General features: G+C 37.7%; 1 protein-coding gene across 1 annotated transcript in view; it reads right to left on the bottom strand.

The window, feature by feature from the left end:
* SLC2A13 (solute carrier family 2 member 13) overlaps nucleotides 1–26403 on the bottom strand; it is a 389333-nt gene that overhangs the window by 195463 nt on the left and 167467 nt on the right. The window contains exon 4 of the mRNA XM_025403622.1: nucleotides 16059–16167. Coding sequence (XP_025259407.1) covers nucleotides 16059–16167 — 109 coding nt within the window. The remainder of the gene's footprint in view (nucleotides 1–16058; nucleotides 16168–26403) is intronic.

Here is a 26403-nt window from a genome sequence, read left to right on the forward strand (position 1 = left end):
TCACTCATAGGTGGGAACTGAACAATGAGATCACTTGGACTCAGGAATGGGAACATCACACACCGGGGCCTATCATGGGGAGGGGGGAGGGGGGAAGGATTGCATTGGGAGTTATACCTGATGTAAATGACGAGTTGATGGGTGCAGCAGACCAACATGGCACAAGTATACATATGTAAGAAACCTGCACGTTATGCACATGTACCCTACAACTTAAAGTATGATAATAATAAATCAATTAAAAAACAAACAAACAAAAAAAACAAAACAAAACAAAACAAAACAAAACAAAAAAAAAGAATTCTGACAATTCCAATCAATCTATTGTGGATGCTTGAACTAGAAGTAACTCCAAAGTTACGGTGGTAGAGATTGACCAGATATAAGCAAAAGAAGAGGTTGTTCTCTAAAAGAAAGAAGAAAGAAGGATGCATACACCCTACAGAAATAAGAGCAAGAAACCTTGGGGACACAGAGGTTGAGCAAGTGACTCTCCAGTTTCTGATTTCCACCCTGTGCCAGGCCCAGCTATATTTCCTGCCTTTAGGCCCTATTTCCTTATTGCAAACCAACTCATCTTCTTAAATTTAGGTTTGAGTGGGATTCTGGTGCAAATAATGTGAGCTCTGGCTAAAGCAAGGCCTGACAGAAAATGGAATGAAGATCATAGGAAGGATACAAGAGATATTAGGAATGTAAAATTGAAGGAAATTACAGTTGATTTGATTTGGGTGTGTTCACTCCCAAGCTACAGGCTTGGGCACCCAACTGGTCACATGCATCATTGAGAAGAGGATTATAAGGGGAGGGGAAGAATTAGCAGAGAGTGATAGGGATTCAGTTTTATGCACATTGAGACTGGTGAGAGTAGAATATTCAAAAGTAGAAATGTTCAGCAGTTGAATATATGAGTACATATGGCAGAGGAGTTCTGACCTGCAATATAGATTAGGTCTTCTTTAACATGTCGATGGTCATTGGCCTAATGGGACTGGAATAGGTCTCTGAGTAGAGCTGCAAGCCAAGACCTGGACAGCACCACCACTAAGGTTCAAATTGAGTAGGAAAAGCCATGAAAGAGACTTAAGATGAAATGCTGAGGTGAGGGACCATTTTTTCAGAAGAACCATGGCCAAGTGATGAGAGCATGGAGAATGAACTCATAGACAGGAATAAATGTAAATCTGGGAAGAGGAAAATAGACCTTCCTCGCATCTTTTGTGGCTGGCACTTTGTTGTCTCATTTCATCTTCAAGCAACCTTTCAAGACGGGTCACAGCATATGCTTTTAAAGATAAGCAAAAGAGATCATAAGTTCCCTGAAAATGGGGTAAGTCATATTCTGTATCTCTGGTCCCTCACAGAGTGCCTGCTACCTGTGTGTAAAGAGTGAATTAAGACCTGGGCATTTCTACAATGTTACAATAGTCTACCCGGAATCAGCCAGGCTGGTGTTACTTTCAAACTCACATATCATATTGGGGACAAGGTTCTACTTTATTGGCACAGAAAGTCTATTTTCTGGGACACAACCCTGGATTTCATGCTATTTCAACTTATTAACAGCATCTCCATTTCTTCTCCTTATCTTTCAGTGAAACATATGAGTCAGAAAAACGAAGGTGAGGAAATATGTTTTCATATTTCTAAAGATGTCCTGAGGCACCCAAAAACCCAAAACCTTAGTTGCTGATATCTTACAAACCACGGAGATGAGTTTCCACTAATAACCACAGAATCTTAAATTCACATCTGATTCAGAAAGTATGACAAAAGGATTAGACAATCTTTTGATGTAAACTACAAGTCATGCCACATGGGGGCATATTTAGCTACAGATCCCTGACCTTCTAAGGAAGCTTTATTAGCTCTTGTCATCCTAAGGTCACTGAGGTCTTTTCTCCTTGACATAAATCTAAGATGAAAAGAACACATCTAATACTGAAGTGAAGGGCACTACTATAACATGTACAAGCTAGAAGAAGAACACCATCATGATTCTTTCCCGTATTCTGAAAACAGAGACATGCATAAAGAAGGGTATTATAGCAATTTTGTGTCTCCAGAGGATGCCTCAAATCCTGTATCAACAGGTATAGGGTAAAGAAGGTGGATTAACGGTGGGATGTTTCTGCTTTCCACAAACGCCTGGGATTTTATAAACCGTAGTACACAGGGAGCAGAAGGAAAGTGAACACAGACGTAGTTGCTCCCACGGGCCTGAATCATACATGTTTTCTCATTTAATCACATTCAGGAGGTATAATTCCTGATTTCCAAATCACTGAGGACCTGAGAAGTTATGTAGCTTGTGGAGTTTACACAGAAAGTAGGTGTGTTGGGTTTGGATTCAAATCCAGATTTAACACCAAAGGTTGTATTAGTATTTGATGTGCCATGTTGCTGCACACAAAACAACTCCATTTAAATAAATTTTTAAAAACACAACAAAAATCATTTGTATCCTCTTCAATCCCTAGGTAGAATTAATCACTCATTTTCCTGTGTTCCTACAGTGTATTAATTTGGCTTTTATTATGTTGCACTGTAATTATCTGTGTGTCTATATCCTTAGCTATAATACAAACTTCTCAGTGAAAAGAATTATAGCTTACAGATCTTTGAATCTACAGCAATGATATAGTAAATATTGGTTGAAGGCATAAATAAATACATTAATGATGTATTTTTCAGATTCCTATAACAGGACAAAAATTATTTGTGAATTATACAAAGAAAAAAGATAATAATATTCAAGAAAATACATTTTCATCATTTGTTAGCATGAATCTCCACTTTTTATTGCTTATTTTCCACATGGTTAGCCAGGGATCATTGACCTTTTTTTTTTTTTTACTAAAAATGGATTTGCCATATCCATGAACAGGTACTAAGAAAGTTCACATCCATATTGTGCTAACTTATTTTTACACATATTTGGAGACAGGATTTTTCAGAGGTGCTTTTCATGCCTTGCCCCATATATTCTAGATCACCCTCTGAATTACCCTGCAGCCATCATGGAAACTCACTATAGAATCTGGCAGTTTCTAGCTCAACTTTGTCTCTCTACTTGTCTACATGACAGCTCTGGCATCATAAGTGATTTCTCAGGAAAACCTGGAGGGAGTGCATTTAACATCCTCAGGGACAACACTCAAGTTGAGGGACTGGGGATTGTGGATAAATACCCCTCGACTAATTTTGAGGACAACCTACACTGTTCCTCAGAGAGTACTCAGCCAGACTGCGCTCCAGTTGCCTACTGACATAGCCTCCTTACCACTGCTCTCTTTACTGCCTCTTCTCCCTTCCCTATCCCACTTTCCTTACTCCCTTTCTCAACCTCTTGATATCGTCCCCAAAATATCATCTGCACCCAAGTCCTTGCCTTAGGGGCAACCTGCTTTTGGGGCAACCTAAACAGAGACAGGTGTGCAATACATACACAGGGAAATGGAAAATGATTAGAAACATTCTGATGGCTCACTACAAAGGCATTCTGCTCCAAGCCTCCTCTGATGAGAGTGCTTTGTTTTGTTTGCTAGGATAGTGAGTGACCTACCTGCCATCAAAAAGGGTTTTAGACTCCAGAGGGAGAAAGTACACCCCTTCCCTTATAAACCATGTGCACATGAGTTGAGAAGCCAGTGGAGTTCATAGGGCTTGAGCCTACTCTTACATTATGGAAGCCAAGGAAAGTCTATCATATCAGGTGATAAGTCTGCTACACAATCTTGGGATAAAGAGGCATTATCAGCTGTAACCTAGATTGTCTTTCTTCAAAGACACGATAGGGAAATAAAAATATGGTCTTAACATATAAGAAGCTAGGCCTCTAAGACAATGATCAGCATGCGGTAAGCATTTAATAAATATTCCAAAAATTGTGTTGAACAGAGTACATTTTTCTTTTTTGACCAAAACTATTTTTCTACAGTCTGATAACTTTTCATCCAAGAAAGGCTTCAAGTATTACTATTTCAAATGTTTTAGCTTCCATTCTACTTGAAACTCCATTTGCCCTCATTCAAATGCACATTAAAAGTCCATCTACTTCACTTTATAGGTAATTAGACTGAAAGCAATTAACTGGCATGCCCAGAGTCCCATGGTGGAGACAGACCTTGAATCTAATTTTCCTGATTCCTGGGTTAATATTCTTCCCCTCACATGACACTCATTTTTCAAAAGAGTGAGCCATAAACCCTAACATTTTCCTATTTATTCACTAACTTTCAGCCAATGAACACAAATGAGTACAAATTCACTAATCTGGAAATACTTCAATGAGTAAACATTTTATCTTCCAACAGCTTTTTGGACTAGGGAGGCAGAGAGGGGAAGACTCATTTTAGTGAGATGCTGCTCTAATACATTCATCCTGCCTTGTGGAAGACCTCGAAGAGAGCAAAACCTCATTTCTAGGTCAGATTTACAATCTGAAAGTGTACAAACCCTTATTGTTTTCTTTCTTATTTCCAGCCACCTTTATTCTTCTCTATATTTATCACCATCTGACCAGGTGTGCTTGTGCTATGTTTCCTGATCGCATGGTATTTTTTTTTTTTTTTTTAATACCAGGAGTGCTTGTTGAGGATAGAATATGAGAATGGAACAGATCCAGAAATACTGCACTTAGAAAATTAAATTAATTAAATATGATTAACAAGTATAAATGCCTCATTCAACCATCAGCCTAGCTTGTCCAGGAACTCTAGATCAGGATATAAATCAAAGGACTTAGCTAGGTACCAGAAAACTTAAGAATCTGATAAGGTTAATGGTTCTTGAGATGGCTGTGATTTTTTCTTTTTTAGCACACAAACAGCCATTTTAGGTTTTGGTTTTTTAAAATACATAACTTGTAACATTTTATTTATTCATTTTATTTTTCTATAAGTTATTGGGGTACAGGTGGTATTTGGCTACATGAGTAACTTCTTTAGTGGTGATTTGTGAGATTTTGGTGCACCCACCACCCAAGCAGTATACACTGCACCATATTTGTAGTCTTTTATCCCTTGCCCCCTCCCACTCTTCCCCCTCAAGTCCCCAAAGTCCACTGTATCATTCTTATACCTTCGCGTCCTCATAGCTTAGCTCCCCCATATCAGTGAGAACATATGATGTTTGGTTTTCCATTGCTGAGTTACATCACTTAGAATAATAGTCTCCAATCTCATCCAGGTCAGTGCAAATGCTGTTAATTCATTCCTTTTTATGGCTGCATTGTATTCCATCACACATATATATCAGTTTCTTTATCCACTTGTTGATTGATGGTCATTTGGGTTGGTTCCATGATTTTGCAATTGTGAATTGTGCTGCTATAAACATGCGTGTGCAAGTATCTTTTTCAAATAATGACTTCTTTTCCTCTGGGTAGATACCCAATAGTGGGATTGCTGGATCAAATGGTAGTTCTACTTTAAGTTCTTTAAGGAATCTCCACACTGTTTTCCATAGTGGCTGTACTAGTTTACATTCCCACCAGCAGTGTAGAAGTGTTCCCTGTTCACCGCACCCATGCCAACATCTACTGTTTTTTGATTTTTTGGTTATGGCCATTCCTGCAGGAGTAAGGTGGTATTGCATTGTGGTTTTGATTTGCATTTCCCTGATCATTAGTGATGTTAAGCATTTTTTCCTATGTTTGTTGGCCATTTGTATATCTTCTTTTGAGAATTGTCTATTCATGTCCTGAGACTACTTTTTGATGGTCCTGTTTGTGTTTTTCTTACTGATTTGTTTGAGTTCATTGTAGATTCTGGATATGAGTCCTTGGTCAGATGTACAGATTGTGAAGATTTTCTCCCATTCTGTGGGAGGTCCCAACTATTTATCTTTGTTTTTATTGCATTTGCTTTTGTGTTCTTGGTCATGAAATCCTTGCCTAAATCAATGTCTAGAACGGTTTTTCCAATGTTGTCTTCTAGAATTTTTATAGTTTCGGGTCTTAGGTTTAAGTCCTTAATCCATCTTGAGTTGATTTTTATATAAGGTTAGAGATGAGGATGCAATTTCATTCTCCTACATGTGGCTAGCCAATTATCCCAGCACCATTTGTTGAAAAAGGTGTCCTTTCTCCACTTTATGTTTTTGTTTGCATTGTAGAAGATCAGTTGGCCTTAAGGATTTGGGTTTATTTCTGAGTTCTCTATTCTGTTCCATTGGTCTATGTGCCTATTTTTATACCAGTACCATACTGTCTTGGTAACTATGGCCTTACAGTATAGTTTGAAATCAGGTAGTGTGATGCCTCCAGATTTGTTCTTTTTGCTTAGTCTTGCTTTGGCTATGTGGGCTCTTTTTTGGTTCCATATGAAGTTTAGTATTGTTTTATCTAATTCTGTGAAGAATGATGGTGGTAGTCTGACAGTGACTTTATTAAATCTGCAGATTGCTTTTGGCAGTATGGTCATGTTCACAATATTGATTCTACCCATCCATGAGCATGGGATGTGTTTCCATTTGTTTGTCATTATGACATCTTTCAGCAGTGTTTTGTAGTTTTCCTGTAGAGGTCTTTCAACTCCTTTGTTAGGTATATTTCTAAGTATTTTATATATTTTTGCAGCTATTGTAAAAAGGGTTGAGTTCTTTATTTGATTCTCTGCTTGGCTGCTGTTGGTGTATAGAAGAGCTACTGATTTCTGTATATTAACATTGTATCACGAAACTTTGCTGAATTATTTATCAGTTCTCAGAGCTTTCTAGAGGAACATTATTCCTCTGGTTATTCTAGTTAGCAATTAATTCCTCTAACCTTTTATCAAGGTTCTTAGCTTCCTTGCATTGGATGAGAACATGCTCCTTTAGCTCGGAGGAGTTTGTTACTACCCACCTTCTGAAGCCTCCTTCTGTTAATTCATCAAAGACAGTCTCTGTCCAGTTTTGTTCCCTTGCTGGTGAGGAGTTGTGATCCTTTGGAGGAGATGAGGCATTTTGGTTTTTGATTTTCAGCCTTTTTGTGCTGTTTTTTCCTCATCTTCATGGATTTATCTACCTCTTGATGTTGGTGACCTTCAGTTGGGGATTCTGTGTGGATGTCCTTTTTGTTGATGTTGATGCTATTCCTTTCTGTTTGTTAGTTTTCCTTCTAACAGTCAGGCCCCTCTGCTGCAGGTCTGCTGGAGTTTGCTGGAGCACTCCAGACCCTGTTTGCCTGTATCACCAGCAGAGGCTGTAGAACAGCAAAGACTGCTGCCTGTTCCTTCCTCTGGAATCTTCGTCCCAGAGGGGCACCCTCCAGACGCCCTTGGAGCTCTCCTGTATGAGGTGTCTGTCGATCCCTGCTGGGAGATGTCTCCGAGTCAGGAGGCATGGGGGTCAGGGACCCACTTGAAGAGGCAGTCTGTCCCTTAACTGAGCTCAAGAGCTGTGCTGGGAGACTTGTTGCTCTCTTCAGAGCTGGCAGGCAGGAACATTTAAGTCTGCTGAAGCTGCACCCACAGCCACCCCTTCCCATCTGTCCCAGGAAGATGGGAATTTGATCTATAAGGCCCTGACTGGGGCTGCTGCCTGCCTTTCAGAGATGCCCTGACCAGAAAGAAGGAATCTAGAGAGGCAAGCTGGCTACAATGGCTTTGCTGAGCTGTGGTGGGATCTGCCCAGTTGGAACTTCCCTGTGGCTTTGTTTACACTGTGAGGGGAAAACAGCCTACTCAAGCCTCAGTAATGGTGGACGCCCTTCCCCACACCAAGCTCGAGCATCCCAGGTCGACTTCAGACTGCTGTGCTGGCAGCAAGAATTTCAAGCCAGTGGATCTTAGCTTGCTGGGCTCTGTTGGGTGGGATCTGCCAAGCTAGACCACTTAGCTCCCTGGCAGGGAAGCCATGAGGGATTGTGGTGCCATGAGGGACAGTGCATTCTGGCCCATACTACGCTTTTCCCATGGTCTTCACAACCCGCAGACCAGGAGATTCCCTTGGGTGCCTACACCACCAGGGCCCTGGGTTTCAAGCACAAAACGGGTGGCTGTTTGGGCTAACTAGCTGCAGGAGTTTTTTTCATACCCCAGTGGCACCTGGAACACCACCAAGATAGACTTTTTGATGTAGGCATTTAGGGCTATGAACCTTCCTCTTAGCATCACCTTTGCTATATCCCAGAGGTTTTGATAGCTTGTGTCATTAGCATTCAGTTCAAAGAATTTTTAAATTTTCATCTTGATTTTATTTTTGACCCAATGCTCATTCAGGAGCTGATTATTTAATTTCCATGTATTTGCATGGTTTTGAAAGTTCCTTTTGGAGTTGATTTCCAGTTTTATTCCACTGTGATTTGAAAGAGTGCTTAATATAATCTCAATTTTCTTAAACTTATTGAGGTTCATTTTATGGCCATCATATGCTCTGTCTTGGAGAAAGTTCCATGCACTGTTGAATAGAACGTGTATTCTGCACTTGTTGGATGAAATGTTCTGTATATATCTGTCAAGTCCATTTGTTCCAAGGTATAGTTTAAATCCACTGTTTCTTTGTTGACTTTTTGTCTTGATGACCTGTCTAGTGCTGTCAGTGGAGTACTGAAGTCTCCCACTATTACTGTGTTGCTGTCTATCTCATTTGTTAGGTCTATTAGTAATTGTTTTATAAATTGGGAGCTCCAGTGTTAGGTGCACATGTTTACGATTGTGATATTTTACTGTTGAACAAGGCCTTTTACCATTATATACTATCTCTGTCTCTTTTAAGTACTATTGCTTTAAAGTTTCTTTTGTCTGATATAAGAATAGCTACTCCTGCTTGTTTTGGTGTCCATTTGCATGAAATGCCTTTTTTTTTTTTTTTGAGACGGAGTCTCGCTCTGTTGCCCAGGCTGTGAAATGCCTTTTTCTACCCCTTTAAGTTTATGTGAATCCTTATGTGTTAGGTGAGTCTCCTGAAAGTGGCAGATAGTTGGTTTGTGAGTTCTCATCCATTCTGCAGTTCTGTATCTTTCAAGTGGAGCATTTAGGCCATTTACACTCAATGTTTGTATTGAAATGTGAGGTACTATTGCTTTCACCATGTTCTTTCTTGCCTGGGTACTTTGGTTTTTGTTTTCTGTTGTTTCTTTTTAAAGTGTATTTTTGTTTTATAGATGCTGTGTGATTTTTGCTTTAGAGTCTCTGTTTTGAGGTATTTCCAGGATTTGTTTCAAGATTTAGAGCTTCTTTTAGCAGTTCTCGTAGTGGTGGTTTGGTAATGGCAAATTATCTCAGCATCTGTTTGTCTGAAAATGACTGTATCTTTCCTTCATATATGATGCTTAGTTTCTCCAGAAACAAAATTCTTGGCTGATAATTGTTTTTTTTTTTTTTTTTGAGGAGGCTGAAGACAGGTCCTTAATCCTTTCTAGCTGGTAGGGTTTCTGCTGAGAAATCTGCTGTTAATCTGATAGGTTTTCTTTTATAGGTTACCTGGTGCTTGTGTCTCACAGCTCTTAAGATTCTTTCCTTCATCTTAACTTTGGGTAACCTGATGATATTGTGCCTAGGTGAAGATCTTTTTGTGATGAATTTCCCAGGTGTTCTTTGTGCCTCTTGTATTTGGATGTCTAGGTCTCTAGCAAGGCTGGGGAAGTTTTCCTCAATTATTCCCCCAAATATGTCTTCCAGGCTTTTAGAATTCTCTTCTAAGGTACACCGATTATTCTTAGGTTTGGTTGTTTAACATAATCCCAGACTTCTTGTAGGCTTTGTTCATGTTCTTATTTTTTTTTCTTTGTCTTTGTTGGATTGGGTTAATTCAAAGACTATGTCATTGAGCTCTTTCTTTCTTCTACTTGTTCAATTGTTTCTGACACTTTCCAGAGTATTTTGCATTTCTAAAAGTGTGTCCAAAGTTTCCTGAAATTTTACTGTTTTTCTTTAAGCTATCTATTCCCATGAATATTTCTCCCCTCACTTCTTGTATCATTTTTTGGATTTCCTTGCATTGGGCTTTACTCTTCTCTGGTCCCTCCCTGATTAGCTTAATAACTAACCTCCTGAATTGTTTTTCAGGTAAATCAGGGATTTCTTCTTGGTTTGGATTCATTGCTGGTGAATTAGCATGATTTTTTGGGGGGTGTTGAAGAGCCTTGTTTGGTCATATTGCCAGGGTTGGATTTCTGGTTCCTTCTCATTTGGGCAGGATCTGTCAAAGGGAAGGTCTAGGGCTGAAGGCCCACAGGATGCTCCCTTGATGTAGTATTCTCCCCCTTTTCCTATGGATGTGGCTTCCTATGAGCTGAACTACAGTGTTTGTTGTCTCTCTTCTGGGTCTAGCCACGCAGTGAGTCTACTCGGCTCCAGGCTGGTATTGCGAGTTGTCTGCACAGAGTCCTGTGATGTGAACCATCTATAGGTCTCTCAGCTGTGGATACCAGCACCTGTTCCGGTGGAGATTGTGGGGAGTGGGGTGCGATGGACCCCATGAGGCTTCTTAATTTTGGTGGTTTAATGCTCAATTTTCATGCTGGTTGGCCTCCTGTCATTAGGTGGAACTCTCCAGAAAGCATCAGCTGCAGTAGTATGGAGAGGGACTGGCGGTGGGCAGAGCCCTAGAACCCCCGAGATTATATGTCCTTTGTCTTCCACTACCAGGGTGGATAGGAAAGGACCATCTGGTAGGGGTGGGACTAGGCGTGTCTGAGCTCAAACTCTCCTTGGGCTGGTCTTGCTGTGGCTGCTGTGGGGGTTGAGGGTGAGATTCCCAGGTCACTGGAGTTGTGTACCTAGGAGGATTGTGACTCCCTCTGCTGAGTCATGCAGATTGTCAGGGAAGTGGGGGAAAGCTGGCAGTCACAGGCCTCATCCAACTCTCATGCAAACTGAAGAGCTGGTCTCACTCCCACCATGTCCCAGCAACAGCCCCAAGTCTGTGTCCAGGCAGAGGGTGAGATGGGCTTGAAAATTTGTCTGAGGCTATCTGCCTCCCATTTGCGAAAGAAAAGGGCTTTAGTTCTTCCCCCACCTGTGAAGTCTGCACGCCGAATTTGCATCCTCCCTTCTGGCCAGGAGGCTTCTTGCCCCATTCAAATTGTTACCAAGTGCAGCTACAGAATTTCTTCTCCCTGTGGAGTTTTATCCCCTGCTCCTCTGGTCACCCTCCTGATGGAACGCTGTGGTGCCAGGCAGGAATGGGCTGCTTGGGATCCAGCAAGCTACCAGGGCCTTTCTGCCGCTTCCTCTATCCCCATATTTCACTTGGCTCTCTAACTTGACTCAGCTCCAGGGAAAGTCGGAAACTTCTCCCACAAGAGATCTTCAGCTTCTCCAGTGGGGGTGTGTGTTCTCATTTTAGGTTTTAATCCTTGGACGGTATTGAATTTCACAAACTTTGATTACTTACTGTGTACCTTAACCCCAAACAAGCTTTAAATAGTCAGTTCTGAATATTTAATTCCAGGTGCTCTACAATTAAAGGGTGGCCCATGTGATCTGGCATCAGAAAATTGGGCTGCACCTGTAGTTCTAAAACTTATTAGTTGTGTGATGGTGGAAAAGTCACTTAATTCATTAAGTCTTAACTTCCTTGGCTAGAGAACCAACAGAAGAGCGGCCCTGCTTACTTGACAGGATGTTTACAAAGATCAAGAGAGATACTGTCTATAAAAATATTTTAGAGTGTTAAATATGTAAAGCAGTAAAAAATGTTTATTATTGTCATGACCATAACAAATATACCACTTGAGGGGCTCAAAGCAGTTTTGTCCTACTTTTCACCTTTTCTGTTAGTGTTTATTGAGTTAACACATATTAGAGTAGCACCTGGGATTTGATGTTCAATAAATGACTACTATTAACATTATCATTACCAGGGCATATATTCTGAAGGCTTCCACTATCTCTTGTAAGTAAAGTGAAAGAAGTAATCTCCTGGAGGTTAAAGTAAATCTATTCTGAAAGCAAGAATAATCTGCCCATACACAATGGGATTACTTACTCTCCACTCTTACTCTGAGTTATTAGAAGACAGAGAGTAAGAAGAGAAAATAAAGCTAGCAATATTACTCTGCAAGGAGATTGGCTAAAAAGTAAAAGACCATATGTCCCAGAGAAGATTCTCCCACAATTCTCTTTATCCGAAGCAAACTCAAAAGCTTAAACTCTGGATTTTCTTTTCCACTTTACTACTGTTTTTCTGTGTAACCTTAAAGAGAGTCATTTAAGCACTTGGTCTTCTTAGGTGAAAATCTGATACCTTTCATTCATCCAAGACAGACTGATTATCTCCTTATCAGAATATGCCCAAATATAGTTTATTATAAGTTCCTCAAAAAATAAAGACATTATCAAACCCACATAGAACTTGGTGCTTTCTTTCTCACTACCTACACCTCCCTCCTCCAAATGTGAACACATGTATTTTGGTTGTCATAATGATAATGTGGGAAGGGTCTACTTATTAATAGTCATCAGATAAATATTTTTTCAATTGAACATGGAACATCTTTGATATTATAACTAGAGTTTAGAATAGATCACAGTGATAATTTCTTTTTTTTTTTTTTTTTTTTTTTTGAGACGGAGTCTCGCTCTGTCGCCCAGACTGGAGTGCAGTGGTGCAATCTCGGCCCACTGCAAGCTCCACCTCCTGTGTTCACGCCATTCTCCTGCCTCAGCCTCCCAAATAGCTGGGACTGCAGGCACCTGCCACCACACCTGGCTAATTTTTTGTATTTTTAGTAGAGACAGGGTTTCACTGCATTAGCCAGGACGGTCTTGATCTCCTGACCTCATGATCCGCCCGCCTCGGCCTCCCAAAGTCCTGGGATTACAGACATGAGCCACTACGCCCGGCCGAGAATTTCTTGAATTTACTTTAACCATCATCATCTTCATCTGTCACTCCTCTTCTTTATTTTGACACATGCAGAAATTTTTTATTGGCCTATGAGATACAGTGCAATGATACTAACACTCTTATATTAGGAAAGTCAGTACTCCATTTTCTCTATTCTTTCTCTCCTGTGAAGAAAGGAAGATAATAAATTCAGTTGCATGTTGAAATTATTAAGTGATGAGAGTCATATTATTAAAAAAATTGCCTCATCTAAAAGTGAAATGTAATGTCTGAAATATGTAATGTTTTTAAGAACTTACACGTCCTCCATTCGGTAGGGTAGAGGATGAGAATGTATGGGTTGGGATATAAAGAAACATAAGCTATCATACAAATAAAAGATATATATCTATATCTATGATATACTATCTATAGATAAATATGGTAAAGGAAAAGAAGATTAAGTATTTCAAGAAGAAAATCTATTTTGTCAACTGTGACAGAATAGTAAATAGGTCAAGGGAATAGGAATAAAGGATTCTTTGAGGGAGAAGAGAAAAAACTAAACATGGTAAGGTTAAACAACACAGCTGTGAGGATGATTTATCTTTTAATAGAATATTTAATATTATCTTTCCATATAATCTTTCTATAAACTCACCTTGGTGAGAAATAGAATTCAAAATACCTCATATTTCAGTTCACTCAGATTTTGAGGTGCAAGACAGAACTTTAAAAAACATATTTCAACTTCTATACATTATTAGGGTTGAATTAAAATAAAAGCATTGCCTGCTTTATTTCTCACTTAAAAGGGAAGAAGCTGGAAAAAAAGTAAAGTTTTATATACATAAATATATGTGTTATATGTAATAAAATATCCATAGGAAAGATATTCTGAATTAACAAAGTAACACAAAATAAAAGAAGGCATAATTAAAATTTCTACTAATAATTCAAAAAGTAAATTATTAGACTCTAATAGATTATTTTAAATCAGAAACAAAGTTTATGATAGTTTTTACTTAATCTTGAGAATAATGGAAAAAGATACACACATATACACACACAAATAAAGACTAGAGAGCAAGAGAAAACACATTATATAAGAGTCCCAGATTAGTCGATTTTTATGCAGACAGTAAACAGTAGTACAGTATATCATAATGACATTGACTTACACTAAATTTTATAGGTTTATAATATGAATGTCTGAAATTATGAAACAACAGTTACTCAGCATAGGTATTGTATTATTTCAATGTCTAATCCTCTAACCTCTAGACATGAACATCATATTAATTTATGCAGGAAGTTGATTAGCTGTTTTACATCATGTAGACACAGTCTAAGTTCAGCCATCATTTACTTTATTTTATTCTTCCTATTTTCCAGGATTGAAAATCAAATGCAAACAAAAGCTCTATGACAACACTGCCTATATCATGTGCAGTTTATGATAAGCAAAGTGCATCTATCATAAATATTAGAGGATATCAGGATCCTTTATCACTTGATCTTCATGAAAAAAGTGAGGCTTTGGAGAAATGAATGTTTTATTAAAATTTGACAATGTCAATCAGCTCAATTTACACCAGTTACTGCTAATGGATTATGACAGTCATTTCAAACTAGGAACACATTAGCCCCAGTCACTACCCATAAACTAGAGTTGGCTCTGTTTTTGGTACCTGTTTGAAGTGAAAACAAAAAAAGTACAAGAAAAATCCTTCACTTTCTATGCTTTTATACTTGTCAACTTTAAATGCTTAGAAAAAAAAGCATAACAAACAAAACATATTTTCAGAAACAGAACACATATTAGGTTGGTCAGCTAATGAATTCACATAGGGTTCTTAATGCATCCGATTATTTGATGCTTGGTTCTAGCCTAGCTTCAATTCTCTACTTCCACCAGACTGCAGAAGGTGGACACATCTCAGAACAAGTCATGATGTACCAAATTCAGAGAACAAACAAGTAAAACGTGCCTGGCACTAGACCAACAGATGAGCCTTAAGAGAGTTGGCAAAGGTGAGAAAAAATGAAAGGTAATGTCAGAGAGAAGGAGGACAGGACAAAATATTGAAAATGTAGTCTCGAAAGTTAACATCTAACAGGCATTATGATTAAAGTCAAATCCACAAAGTGTGTGAATGTATAGAAAATGGAGTTTCTTAACAAATCTTGATTTAATCTACTGGTTCATTGGGTCCTAATCCTTATTTTTTAAAAATATTTTAATCAATCCACTCTTCTCAAACTGTCACTAAATAATTCATCATATCTCAAGTAATTAAAAAAATCAAGAGTCTCAAATACAAATGGTTTACCAGAGAAAATTTAATTTTATATAATTTGTATTTTCTTCATGAAAAACTTCAATCAATAGGAAGGGGGTGGGGAGGACTTCTAAGATGTGGTAGATTTTGATCTAACAATATGTGCCCTGGGAAAGCACATAACCTTCTCTAAACTGCATTTTATTATTTAGGATCTTAAAAGTCTACTCTGTGGAGAATTGAGAGTCCTGTCTGGCCCTTATCATAATTTGAAATCTTATATTTAACTGTGAGCTTATTTAATGTGTGCTTCCTCTGCCAGCCTGTACATCCATGAGGACAAGACCCAGGTCTACTTTAGTTACTGCTGTAGGTCTAGGGCAATAGAGGCCCTCAAAAATGGGTTTAATACTGAATGAGGGAAACCTAGTAGAGCCCCTAATATTTAGTCCTTCCCACCCCCAGCAAACATACAGCTTTGGGAATTACTCTTACAATTAGAGAACAGGGAACTTTTCTGTATTCCCCACTATCCTTCCCACTCAATTTCCCCTCTACCATACTCTGGTTATAATCAACGTACTTCTACTAATGTGCTTATCACATTGCACTGTAGTAGACTGCACCAAAAAGAAACTAATTAGTTATCTGTGTGCCCATAATCTCTGGCAATGCCAGGTGATTTCCTTCTATTTTACTTTCCAACCACCATCAGGAAATGGTTTATAAAAAATGACATATTTAAGCTCAGAATACAAGGAGGTATTGGATGTCATAAAAGAGACATTTTATGGAATCAAATAAAGCCAATAATATAACAAACAAAATAAATCACCTTTTTCTAGTTACAAATTACTGGAATTAAAAAATTGTAAAGTTAGTATCTCCCAAAAGGAGAAGCCATACATTTAATCAGAATAAATCACTGAGTATAGTATTTACATGAAATACTTTTTACTATTTCATGTAAAATAATCCTTTCACAATCTTTTCAGTAAAAAGCCAGAAAGAAATACATACATGATGGTGTTAATGCCTGAGAGTTGCTGGAACATTTGTAGTCCACAACCCACAATTAAGGCTCGGCGAGTTGGGGGATAACTCAGCATTCTGCAGATCACAGGTCCAGCTTTTTCAAGAAAGAAAGAAAAAAAATATATATCTATTATTTTTAGCTCTCATAGTAATTATTCCCAATAGGACAAAATTTCCCAAATCTTCATGAAATCAACATGACTGGCATTTTAAATCAAAACAACTCCATTTTTACAGAAATCTGGGTACAATATTTTATTTTGCAAACAGATAGTTTTTTTGTTTTTTGTTTTTTTTTTTTTTAGTTTGAACTGTAAAAGCAACAAGAGAGAATTTAAATTTAAGCAAGTTATGGGTACTAGAAAACCTATATAACTAAAACTGTCAAATTAGTCTTCCTTAAAGCCCTACAAGCTCTAGTGATTAACCACTTTCTTTGTTCTTCAACTTTCTTGTCAATTAAGTATTATTTAAAATCCATCCATGTGGGACTACTTAAAAGTCACTGGCAAAATTGCTTTAATCAACCGTAAGAAAAGCATTCATTAAAAACTATTCAACAAAGAACAAAATTCATGTTATGTTAATAAAGTTACAGAATTTGGGCATGATGTCAGTCTTGGTTACAGCTACAATGGAGATTAATAAAAGTTACCAAAAAGTTAATAAAAGAAAAACAATACCTATTATCTATAGGGGTATGTGTGTGTGTGTGTGTGTGTGTGTGTGTGTGTATTTCTCAATTTTGAATAGTCTCCTAAGAGGCAATCAATGATTATTTTAAAATACAAATGAACTTTCAAAATGGCAGAGATACCTTGGTTTTTATCTGAACTCTGGATCAATTCTGGAAAGCTGTAGATCTGAACCACTAAGTCCTTAAGGAGGTTGACCAACATTATTGATGCCTGTTGTCAGGGTGTGATTACTAAAAGTGGCCCCTCCAGCCTCATAAGTGTTCCAGTTACAATGTCACCTTAGCTTTAAGAGGCATTCTACATGGTGTCCTTATGGAGCTAGAGTCGACTCCCAGGACCTACGGTATTCCTGCTGTTAGAAGAGATGGCCTGGGATCACTGCGATGCTAATTGTTTAATTAGAGTCCAAGTTTTGTTAATGAACCCTAAACCAAGTCTGGTAAATTAAAATCCAAAGAAGTCTAACTATTTCAGGATCTTTTGAAAATCTAATATTCAAGTTCACAAAAATGGAATAAAATATGTATGTTGTCTTCTCAGCAATAAAAGTTAGTATGAGATGTCAAGCCAGGGCATTAATTAGAACGAAATATTATAAGGGTGAGAATATTCTATTCCTACATGGGTATGAGTATAATCATAAAACTTGAGTTATTGCAAATTATTTTGTTTCTAAATGGCAAGAGAGGGCATAGATTAATTTAGAGAAGTGTTGATGGTCATTCAAAGCTAAATGTAGTGACGATCCATTTAGAAAGCAGACTGAGGGTATTATAAATGTCGAACTGCCTTAGATTTGAGCAAAGGAATATTAAAGCCTAATATATCAGAAAGACTGTGTGAAACAGGTGGATTTTGAGAGTTTGATTGTAACAATGCTGAAATATATCTGGATCAGCTGCCTGAAAGATAGACACGCTCATCTGCAAATACAGATACCTGCAAGTGAGCCACAAAATAAGCAAGGTACTACCTTTTTCCATTAATCAAAATTTTCAAATAAAAATAATATCATTTACCTTTATACCACGATTTTTTTTAAAGAAATGACAACAAAACAAAAACAAAAGCCCTTTCTCAGATGAGAAATCCATCTTTCCTAATGCAAGAAGTCTATTATAATCTTTGGAGAGATGCATCTACTTTCACTATTTTTTTTTTTTTTTTTTTTTTTTTTTTTTTTTTTTNTTGGTAATTTTAGTAATATGTAGAAGCAATAAAATTCTTCTCCATGTAACGAAATACATAAAATTATATTCTCTTCATAGCTGGTTCAACAAGTCTTTTTTATTTTTTTTTTTTTTTTTTTTTTTTTTGAGACGGAGTCTCGCTCTGTCACCCAGGCTGGAGTGCAGTGGCCGGATCTCAGCTCACTGCAAGCTCCGCCTCCCGGGTTCACACCATTCTCCTGCCTCAGCCTCCGGAGTAGCTGGGACTACAGGCGCCCGCCACCTCGCCCGGCTAGTTTTTTGTATTTCTTAATAGAGACGGGGTTTCACCGTGTTAGCCAGGATGGTCTCGATCTCCTGACCTCGTGATCCGCCCGTCTCGGCCTCCCAAAGTGTACTTTCACTATTAAAGTGTTTCATGATTTGATGGTCAGGTTAGGTAATAATGATTTTGGAGGACAGAAATACAGAACATTATTACAAATTAGGACAAAAGTTTGACTTGCCATAAAAACAAGAGATAAGCTATTGTATAAACATCACATATTTCCTAGTTTTAAAAAATCTGGATTTTATATTTTCTCCTGATTTGGATTTCCTGTTAAAAATAAATGCTGGTAGTTCCTTTATTAGACCGGATTTTTTAATGGATAAATTTTGGTCCCAGCAGCTGCACATCTGATTATGCATAAACAGAATTAAAGAATTTCCTTTCATTAAAATTATAAACCTAGCTTTATTAGGCAGTAAAACTTCCTTTACAAATGAAAACCATCATTAATCTTTATATCACAGAATCTACGAGGCAAAAGAAAAAAATCAAGTATATTAATTGGCTGAATGTTCATAAGTGAACATTTAAAATGTCATGCTCTACTTAAAACATTTATTTTGCTTTTGGAATTAAAAATGTTTTGTGCATACAAACATTTCACATTTAATTTTATTTCAAATGTTTATCTTTCAAACACAGAAATTCTCACATTATAAAAACTAAAACCTTTAACCAACTAGATTAGAAATAAAATACCTAAAATACAACACATAGTAAAGAAGCAGATTCAAGATCCCAAAATGAGCTCATCCCTCTTCCTTCATTCTGAACACACTACCAAGTTGCTAAGTAACTTGCACGAGGTTGTCCAGGTGGCAGAGGCTCTGGCAGCAGGGATGAAAAAGACAGTCCCACAAGGGCAGCCACTTTTGTGGATAGGTTGTCTGTGAGTTGAAAAGATGCAGCTCAGGATACAGGGATGCCAAGGGGGCTAGAGTTCAGATGGCACAGGACCAGGGAGGATAGATTCAGAGAGGGAGGAAGGGAACTTTGGAGATCTTCAGAGTTTCCCTCGAGTATTCAGTTGAGCGCTCATCAGTGGAGGTGTGTGAGGAAACAACCCAAGACAGGGAAAAGAGCTACTGGAGAGGATTAGAGAAATCAATCCCAGGAGCTCATACAGGGCTGGGGATAGTACCTGTTCCTACCAACCAGAGTGAAAAATCTGAAGCATAAGAAAGAGTATACAGAAGGGATATACCTTAGTAATGGTGTAAGTTTAGTCCTAGATTAGACATTACTTGAATGCCATCTAAAACAACATAAAAGCAAGACTCAACTGCTTTTAAGCAGCTTAATGATTTTGTTCTGGGATACTGCAGAACAAAACTCAACAATGAGATTAAAATTTTAGAATTTGGACATACAATAAAAAATAACCAGGCATGCACAAAGACAGGAAAATATAATCTATAAAGATAAAGGAATCAATACTTCAAGAGAATATAACAATCCTAAACATGTATGCACTTACTAAGAGCTTCAAAATATTAATACTTGAAAGAAAAACTGACACAACAGCAAAGGGAAATTGAAAAACCCACAACTGTACTCTCATATTTCATCACTCTCAGTAACCGATAGAACAAGTAGCCTAAAAATCACCAAGGATATAGAAGACTCCAACAACACTACCAACAAACTTGACCTAATAAATGACATTTAAACCACATTCCACAAAATAAGAGCAGGAAACGCATCCTTAAATTGTATGGTCAATGTCTTAGAATATTTAGCTGAGGTAGATTTTATTCTGAGCTCTAAACCAGTCTCAACTAATTTTAAAAGAATTCAAGTCATATTAAGAATATCCTGACCATAATGAAATTAATATAGAAATCAGTAACTGAAAGACGACTGGAAAACATCCCCCAAATTGGAAACTAAATAACACATTTCTNAAAAAAAAAAAAAAAGAAAAACTGACACAACAGCAAAGGGAAATTGAAAAACCCACAACTGTACTCTCATATTTCATCACTCTCAGTAACCGATAGAACAAGTAGCCTAAAAATCACCAAGGATATAGAAGACTCCAACAACACTACCAACAAACTTGACCTAATAAATGACATTTAAACCACATTCCACAAAATAAGAGCAGGAAACGCATCCTTAAATTGTATGGTCAATGTCTTAGAATATTTAGCTGAGGTAGATTTTATTCTGAGCTCTAAACCAGTCTCAACTAATTTTAAAAGAATTCAAGTCATATTAAGAATATCCTGACCATAATGAAATTAATATAGAAATCAGTAACTGAAAGACGACTGGAAAACATCCCCCAAATTGGAAACTAAATAACACATTTCTATGAAAATTAGTAAGAATATAAAGTTGAAAGAATCTAAAAATCTAAACACATAGCCTATAAAAATTTGTGGAGTGGAGCTAAAGTAGAACAGGTAAAAATTATTGCAAGAAATCTCTTAGGATACCTTCAACCTTCAGAAACCAGAAAAAGACAGACAAATGAAACCCAAAGTATGCACATGCTAAAAGTAATACTCCAGATCCAAATGGAAATCCATGAAACGGAAAAGAAGATAGTTGAGAAAAATCCATAAAGCCAAGAGTGTCTTTTGTAAAGACCAGTAAAATTGATAAGCTTCATGCCAAACTATGGTAGGCTAAATAAGCGTCCCTCAAAACATATTCACATCCTAATCCCTGAAACCTGTATTATCTTAGATGTCAAAAATAAACTTTGTAGATATAATTAAGTTAAAAATTTTGAGATCAAGACAGTCCTAGATTATCCAGGTTGTCCCTAAATGCAATCACATGTATCCTTATCAGGTGAAGGCTGAAGAAGATTCAAGACAAAAGTGGAGAAGACAAATGCGGAGACGATCTACGCAGCCAAAAGCCAAGGAATGATGGGTGCACCCAGAAGCTGGATAAAGGAAGGAAGAGGTTGTCCTCTAGGGACTCTGGAGGAGGTGTGGGACAGGAGTGGACACTTGGCCATCACAACTGTGAGAAAATAAGTGTCTATTGCTTTAAGCTACCAAATTTGTAGTAATCTGTTACAGTAACCACAGAAAACGAATGCACAGACTATCCAGGAAAAAGCCAGAAACAGAAATGACCAATATTAGGAGTAAATGAGGTGAACTCAGGACAGATATTAAAATAAGAGTATCATGAACAACTTTATGCCATTAAATTCAACATCTTCAATGCAACAGACAAATTCCCTAAAAGATGCAATCTTCCAAATTCACTCAAGAAGAAATAGCCTGAGTAGCCAGCCCTATAAGCTATTAAAAATACTGAATTTGTTTAAAATGTTCCCCCAAAGAAAACTCCAAGTCCAAATAACTTGACAGAAAGCAGACCAATAGTTGCCTGTGAAGGGAGGAATTACAAAGGGGCACCAAGGGAAGTTTTTGGGGAGGCAGTAATATGTTCACTTTCATGGTAGTGGCAATGGTTTCATGGTGTTCACATATGCCAATGTCTAAAATTATATGCTTTAAATACATGCCTTTTATTGTGTGTAAGTTATTCCTCAATAGAGCTGCTAAAAATCAACAACAAAAATAAGAAAAAGCTTCACCAATAATCTAGAGACTCTAGATGTCAAGAAGGCTGACATGGTGAACTGGATGATAAGAAAAAAAAAAATCAATATTCAAAGAGCATGATATTCCCTTAAGAACACGAAGGGTTTATTAGAAGCAACAGTATTTGATCAAACTGGAGTAATGAAGTCTGCTGTGAGACTGCTGAAAGAGAACTGCCAATGATGCAGCCCCCTTAACATCTCTTCAAGGTTTTCCTTGCTCTTATTCTTCCCTTTCTTTTTGTTTTATTTATGAGTTTTACCTTGTATTAATATTAAATAAAAGTTAAGGAGGAAAAAAATGGAACACTCTGTGACTAATGGATTACAAGATGCAAACTGTAGGAGGTTTCCTCATTGCTGACAAAGTAAAGCTGCCTCTGTGGAGAAAGCAGGGGCCTCACTGGGAGCAAGATAATCACTGCTCAGCTTCAAATACTATTCTCCCCACTCCTCAATTTAGGGCCCTATAATTGGGCTACAATCAAGCACAGCAAGATCCCCCAATACCACGGTCCTTTCCTGAATGCAACCAGAGGAGGCCATTCTCACACAATCACCAAGAGTATTAAGCATCTGCTCAAATCTCAACGAATTACCTAATACTTCAATAACTCTTCTTGCCTTATGAACAACTTCCTATCATCATCAGAGTCCTGTGAAGTCAGAGAGAGCACGTGTTGCTACCCCCATCTTAGAAAAGAGGAAACTAAATGCAGAGGGATTCGATAACTCTTCCAAGGTCACAAACTAGTAAGTGTTTAGAGAGAGAACTTGGGCCGACATCCTGTTCATGCCACAAATGCCAAGATATTTTGTATGTCCACTTAAATAAGCTGATTTTTCTTAGCATACAAAATCAACAACTTATGAACAGTAGGAGTAACACAAAACAAAACTAAAACACTTCCAAGCTATAGTAAGAAACATACTCCGTGCTCCTTACGACTGCAATTCCTCCACTTCATTTTCTTCATTGTTTTCATGGTCCCACTTGCCACTATATCCAGCCTCAGTTCTAGAGGTATCTACTTCAAGCCACTCATCTCAGCCTACCTCTTTCTCCATTTCCACATCCAGGGAGTTGAGCATTGTTTTGGAATAATTACAAAAATGAGCCATACTCATTTTGGGACAAATTCAGCATGTCAGGTCCTGCATGCTGTCAGGGGAGCCTTTCACTCATCTCTAACTGGCTCCCAATCATGTTCTCACAACATCCATTTTAAGCATTCCTCCTCCTTGGACTTCCATTGATTCCTCCTCTCTCTCTGGCCAAGAATCCCCTAGTTCCTTCTCATACCTGAAGCGCTTCCCATGAACTTACTCCATGCTAGGGACAGAAATGTGAGAAGGCCCAGTCCCTGAGGAGCTCGTAATACCAGGATGGGGTCATCGACCAAAATAAAACAAGTTATGCCACAATGGCGTAAGTGCTCCAATGGAGGTACGTAAAGAGTATTATGAGATTAAGGCATAAGGAAGGACCCACAAGAAGTACGCCACTCAGGTACATACAAAACAGAAGTCCTCATTTCTCACCCCAAACTTGTTCTTTACCTGTGTTATCTAATTTCAAAGTAAATCAAGATTCATGGCTTTTGAGTGCTCCTTCTCTCTTCGTATATCCTGAATCTAATACATTGCCAAGTTTTCATCAGAATTAATGTATGTGTGCCTAACTTCTTTCCATAAAACATTGGAAAGATTTCTTCTGTTCTGCACCTGCACCTCTCTGCCTTTCCACTGCCTGGTTGGCTGGCAGCCTTCTCCCAGAGGACAGTGCGCGGCTGTGGAAAGTGTTCACACAGACCAGTGTTAACATACCACCCTACCATGTAGCCACTGTGAGATTCTGTAAGTCTCCATTCAGTAAAATGGACTTAAGAGTAATACTATCCATTTGAGGATTAGAGGTAATAAGCTTCTTGGCACATACTACTTATGTGTTCCATAAAAAGCCTAATATGTGGTCTCAATATCCCCAGTCTCCACCGAATCCAATCCATCACACCTCCACATTGCTGCCACCTGTCGGCTAAAGCACTCCACTGAACCCTCCACTTATCTGTTCAAAACCATTGATAACAGAACCATTAGGGCCTATTTCATGAAGGGGACACTCCTGCTCAGCCTACCTGAGAAGATTTGTTTCATACTACTTCTTCTCCAATAGGCAATGCTTCAGCGATCTTTGGGTAATAGGTTTTACTCAAAGAAGTCCCATATTGTTACAATTTTGTCTCTTAAACAATGTTCCTTCTGCTTGGGATTCCATCCTTGCAATTCTGAAGGACTGGACTAGGCTCTCGCTCCTGGCTAATTTGTTTCGTGGACTAGGTCCCTGATCTCTATTCCATACTGAATTATGATCTCTGTGCTGGATTATGTCAGGTGTCTAGTTCAGGCTTTGCCTATTTTATCATTTTACTTCCCACTGTACTTAGTTCAGGATCGTGTACATAGAGGCCACTCAGTAAATATTTACTTGATGAATATGAGAAATAAAAGAAGGAAAGAAGAGAAAAAAAAGAGAAATACCAGAGCAAGTATGGGTACTGAGAACTCAAGGATGAAGCAATTTGAGTACACTCCAAGTTGCTAAACAATGTTGTGATTAATTATAAACTACCACTAAGATCCTGAGCACACCCATGCTGTTTTCCTCTTCAATATGCAGCAGATGCTGTTTGTGATTACAAGCTGGTGCTTGGCACATGTTCTGTCTGAAAGAATGGACTGCTGCTATTGATAAATTCAACCCCATGTGGTTCAATCATTCCTTCACAGTCTGGCATTTACGCCAATACATTCTGAAATCCTCCAAGGCAAACAATTTGCCAAGATGTTGTGATGGGCCAGTTGTCTATAGATGCGTGCTTGTAAGCTGATCATGGTACATTAGGGCCAGTATGCAACGAATGTGTTAATCTAGTCATTATTATTCCAGGTTGCTAAAGTAAAGATTTTTATCTACTTAGAAGAGGAGATGATTATAGGTCTTAATACCTACTAAAATACTGTTTTCAAAAACCAATTTCTGTTACTATCAAGAATTCTTTCTAAATTCTAAGATATTTTCTTCGTCAAAAGTATCTACATAAATGAACCAGACATAAAATGCATTCCTCAGCGATTCTCAACTAAAAGAATTTCAGACTTCTTAACAGTCATGGGAGTGTGATATGTTGCTGAGGAAAAACTTATGAAGAATTACTGTTCTAGAAAACTTTTATTTAAAAAGGGGAAGTATCCTTTCTAAATAAATAATTTTCTTTTTTTTTTAATTTTATTTTATTTTAAGTTCCAGGATACATGTGCAGTACGTGCAGGTTTGTTACACAGGTAAATGCATGCCATGGTAGTTTGCTGTACCTATCAACCCATCACCTAGGCATTAAGCCCCAGATGCATTAGCTATTTATCCTGATGCTCTCCCTTCCCCTGACCCCAGGGAAGGCTCCAGTGTGTGTTGTTCCCTTCCCTGTGTCCATATAATTTTCTTAAATAGCTATATTGTTAGCATTGTCTATAGACAAAGCCACTTTTAAATGAAAGGACAGACACTCTCAACTGATGGTATTCTGGCAGTATTTTTACAATATGCTGTCATTCTTAGTGATATAATAAAGTTTTCTCACCTACCCGGTATTTCAATAGATATTATATGCAAGGAAAAAAAGATTATATATGACTTGCATCTGCTAAAGACTATAAAACCATACGCAGTGTTGAATAGCACAATTACTCCAAATCAGGGAAACTCAGGTTTGATTCTCTCTTGGCTATTTAGAAGCTGTGTGATGTTGTGCAGGTTCCTTACCTTCTCTGAGCTACAGGTGTTTTCATAATTAAAGGTGGAAATACATGAGAAGTATATCCCACATTAATTCAACTACTGATGCTATGATTTCATCCATAAGCTCTCTAGTAGAATTTCTCCATAGCTGAATACAATTTCAAAGTTTTACATTAAAAATAGCCAATACATTGTATACGTTTTCCTTCTCTGTAATCAAATAAACAATTACCCTTCACGTTTAAGATTCTACAAAATATTTCAAATAGATTCATTAACATAAAGAATAAATGCATTCTATACTTATAATTTCTTTCTTTCATAGTTAACGCTCCTACACAGATGACTAACAATCCACTAGGGATAAATCAATAAGACCTAGACAACAGGCTACCGTAATAAATGACAGTTCTATCAAGTTCAATCAAGATATGTACTGCCAAACTATTCATACAACTACAGATAAATCAGAGTTATTCCATTCCCCTGCCTTCATTTTAGATCACATGTAGGTTCCAAGAATCAAGTATTCTTGAATCTCTATCACATCAGAGCATTTTGAGATGTACTATGCTCCTAAACGTTAATCATTTGCTTGGTTAAAGAAACTGTCCATTTGTATAGATATTTAAGTTTTATATGGATATTGAGTAATATTCTATTAGCATGTTCCCTTTTTAGATTCAGATATTCAACAAATAGGTACTAATGAGAATTAAGGTGAAAACCTAACCATGTATAAGTCATGCTATATTTGGCTTT

Source organism: Theropithecus gelada, chromosome 11 (assembly GCF_003255815.1).
Source record: "Theropithecus gelada isolate Dixy chromosome 11, Tgel_1.0, whole genome shotgun sequence".
In the NCBI taxonomy this organism is placed as follows: Eukaryota; Metazoa; Chordata; class Mammalia; order Primates; family Cercopithecidae; genus Theropithecus; species Theropithecus gelada.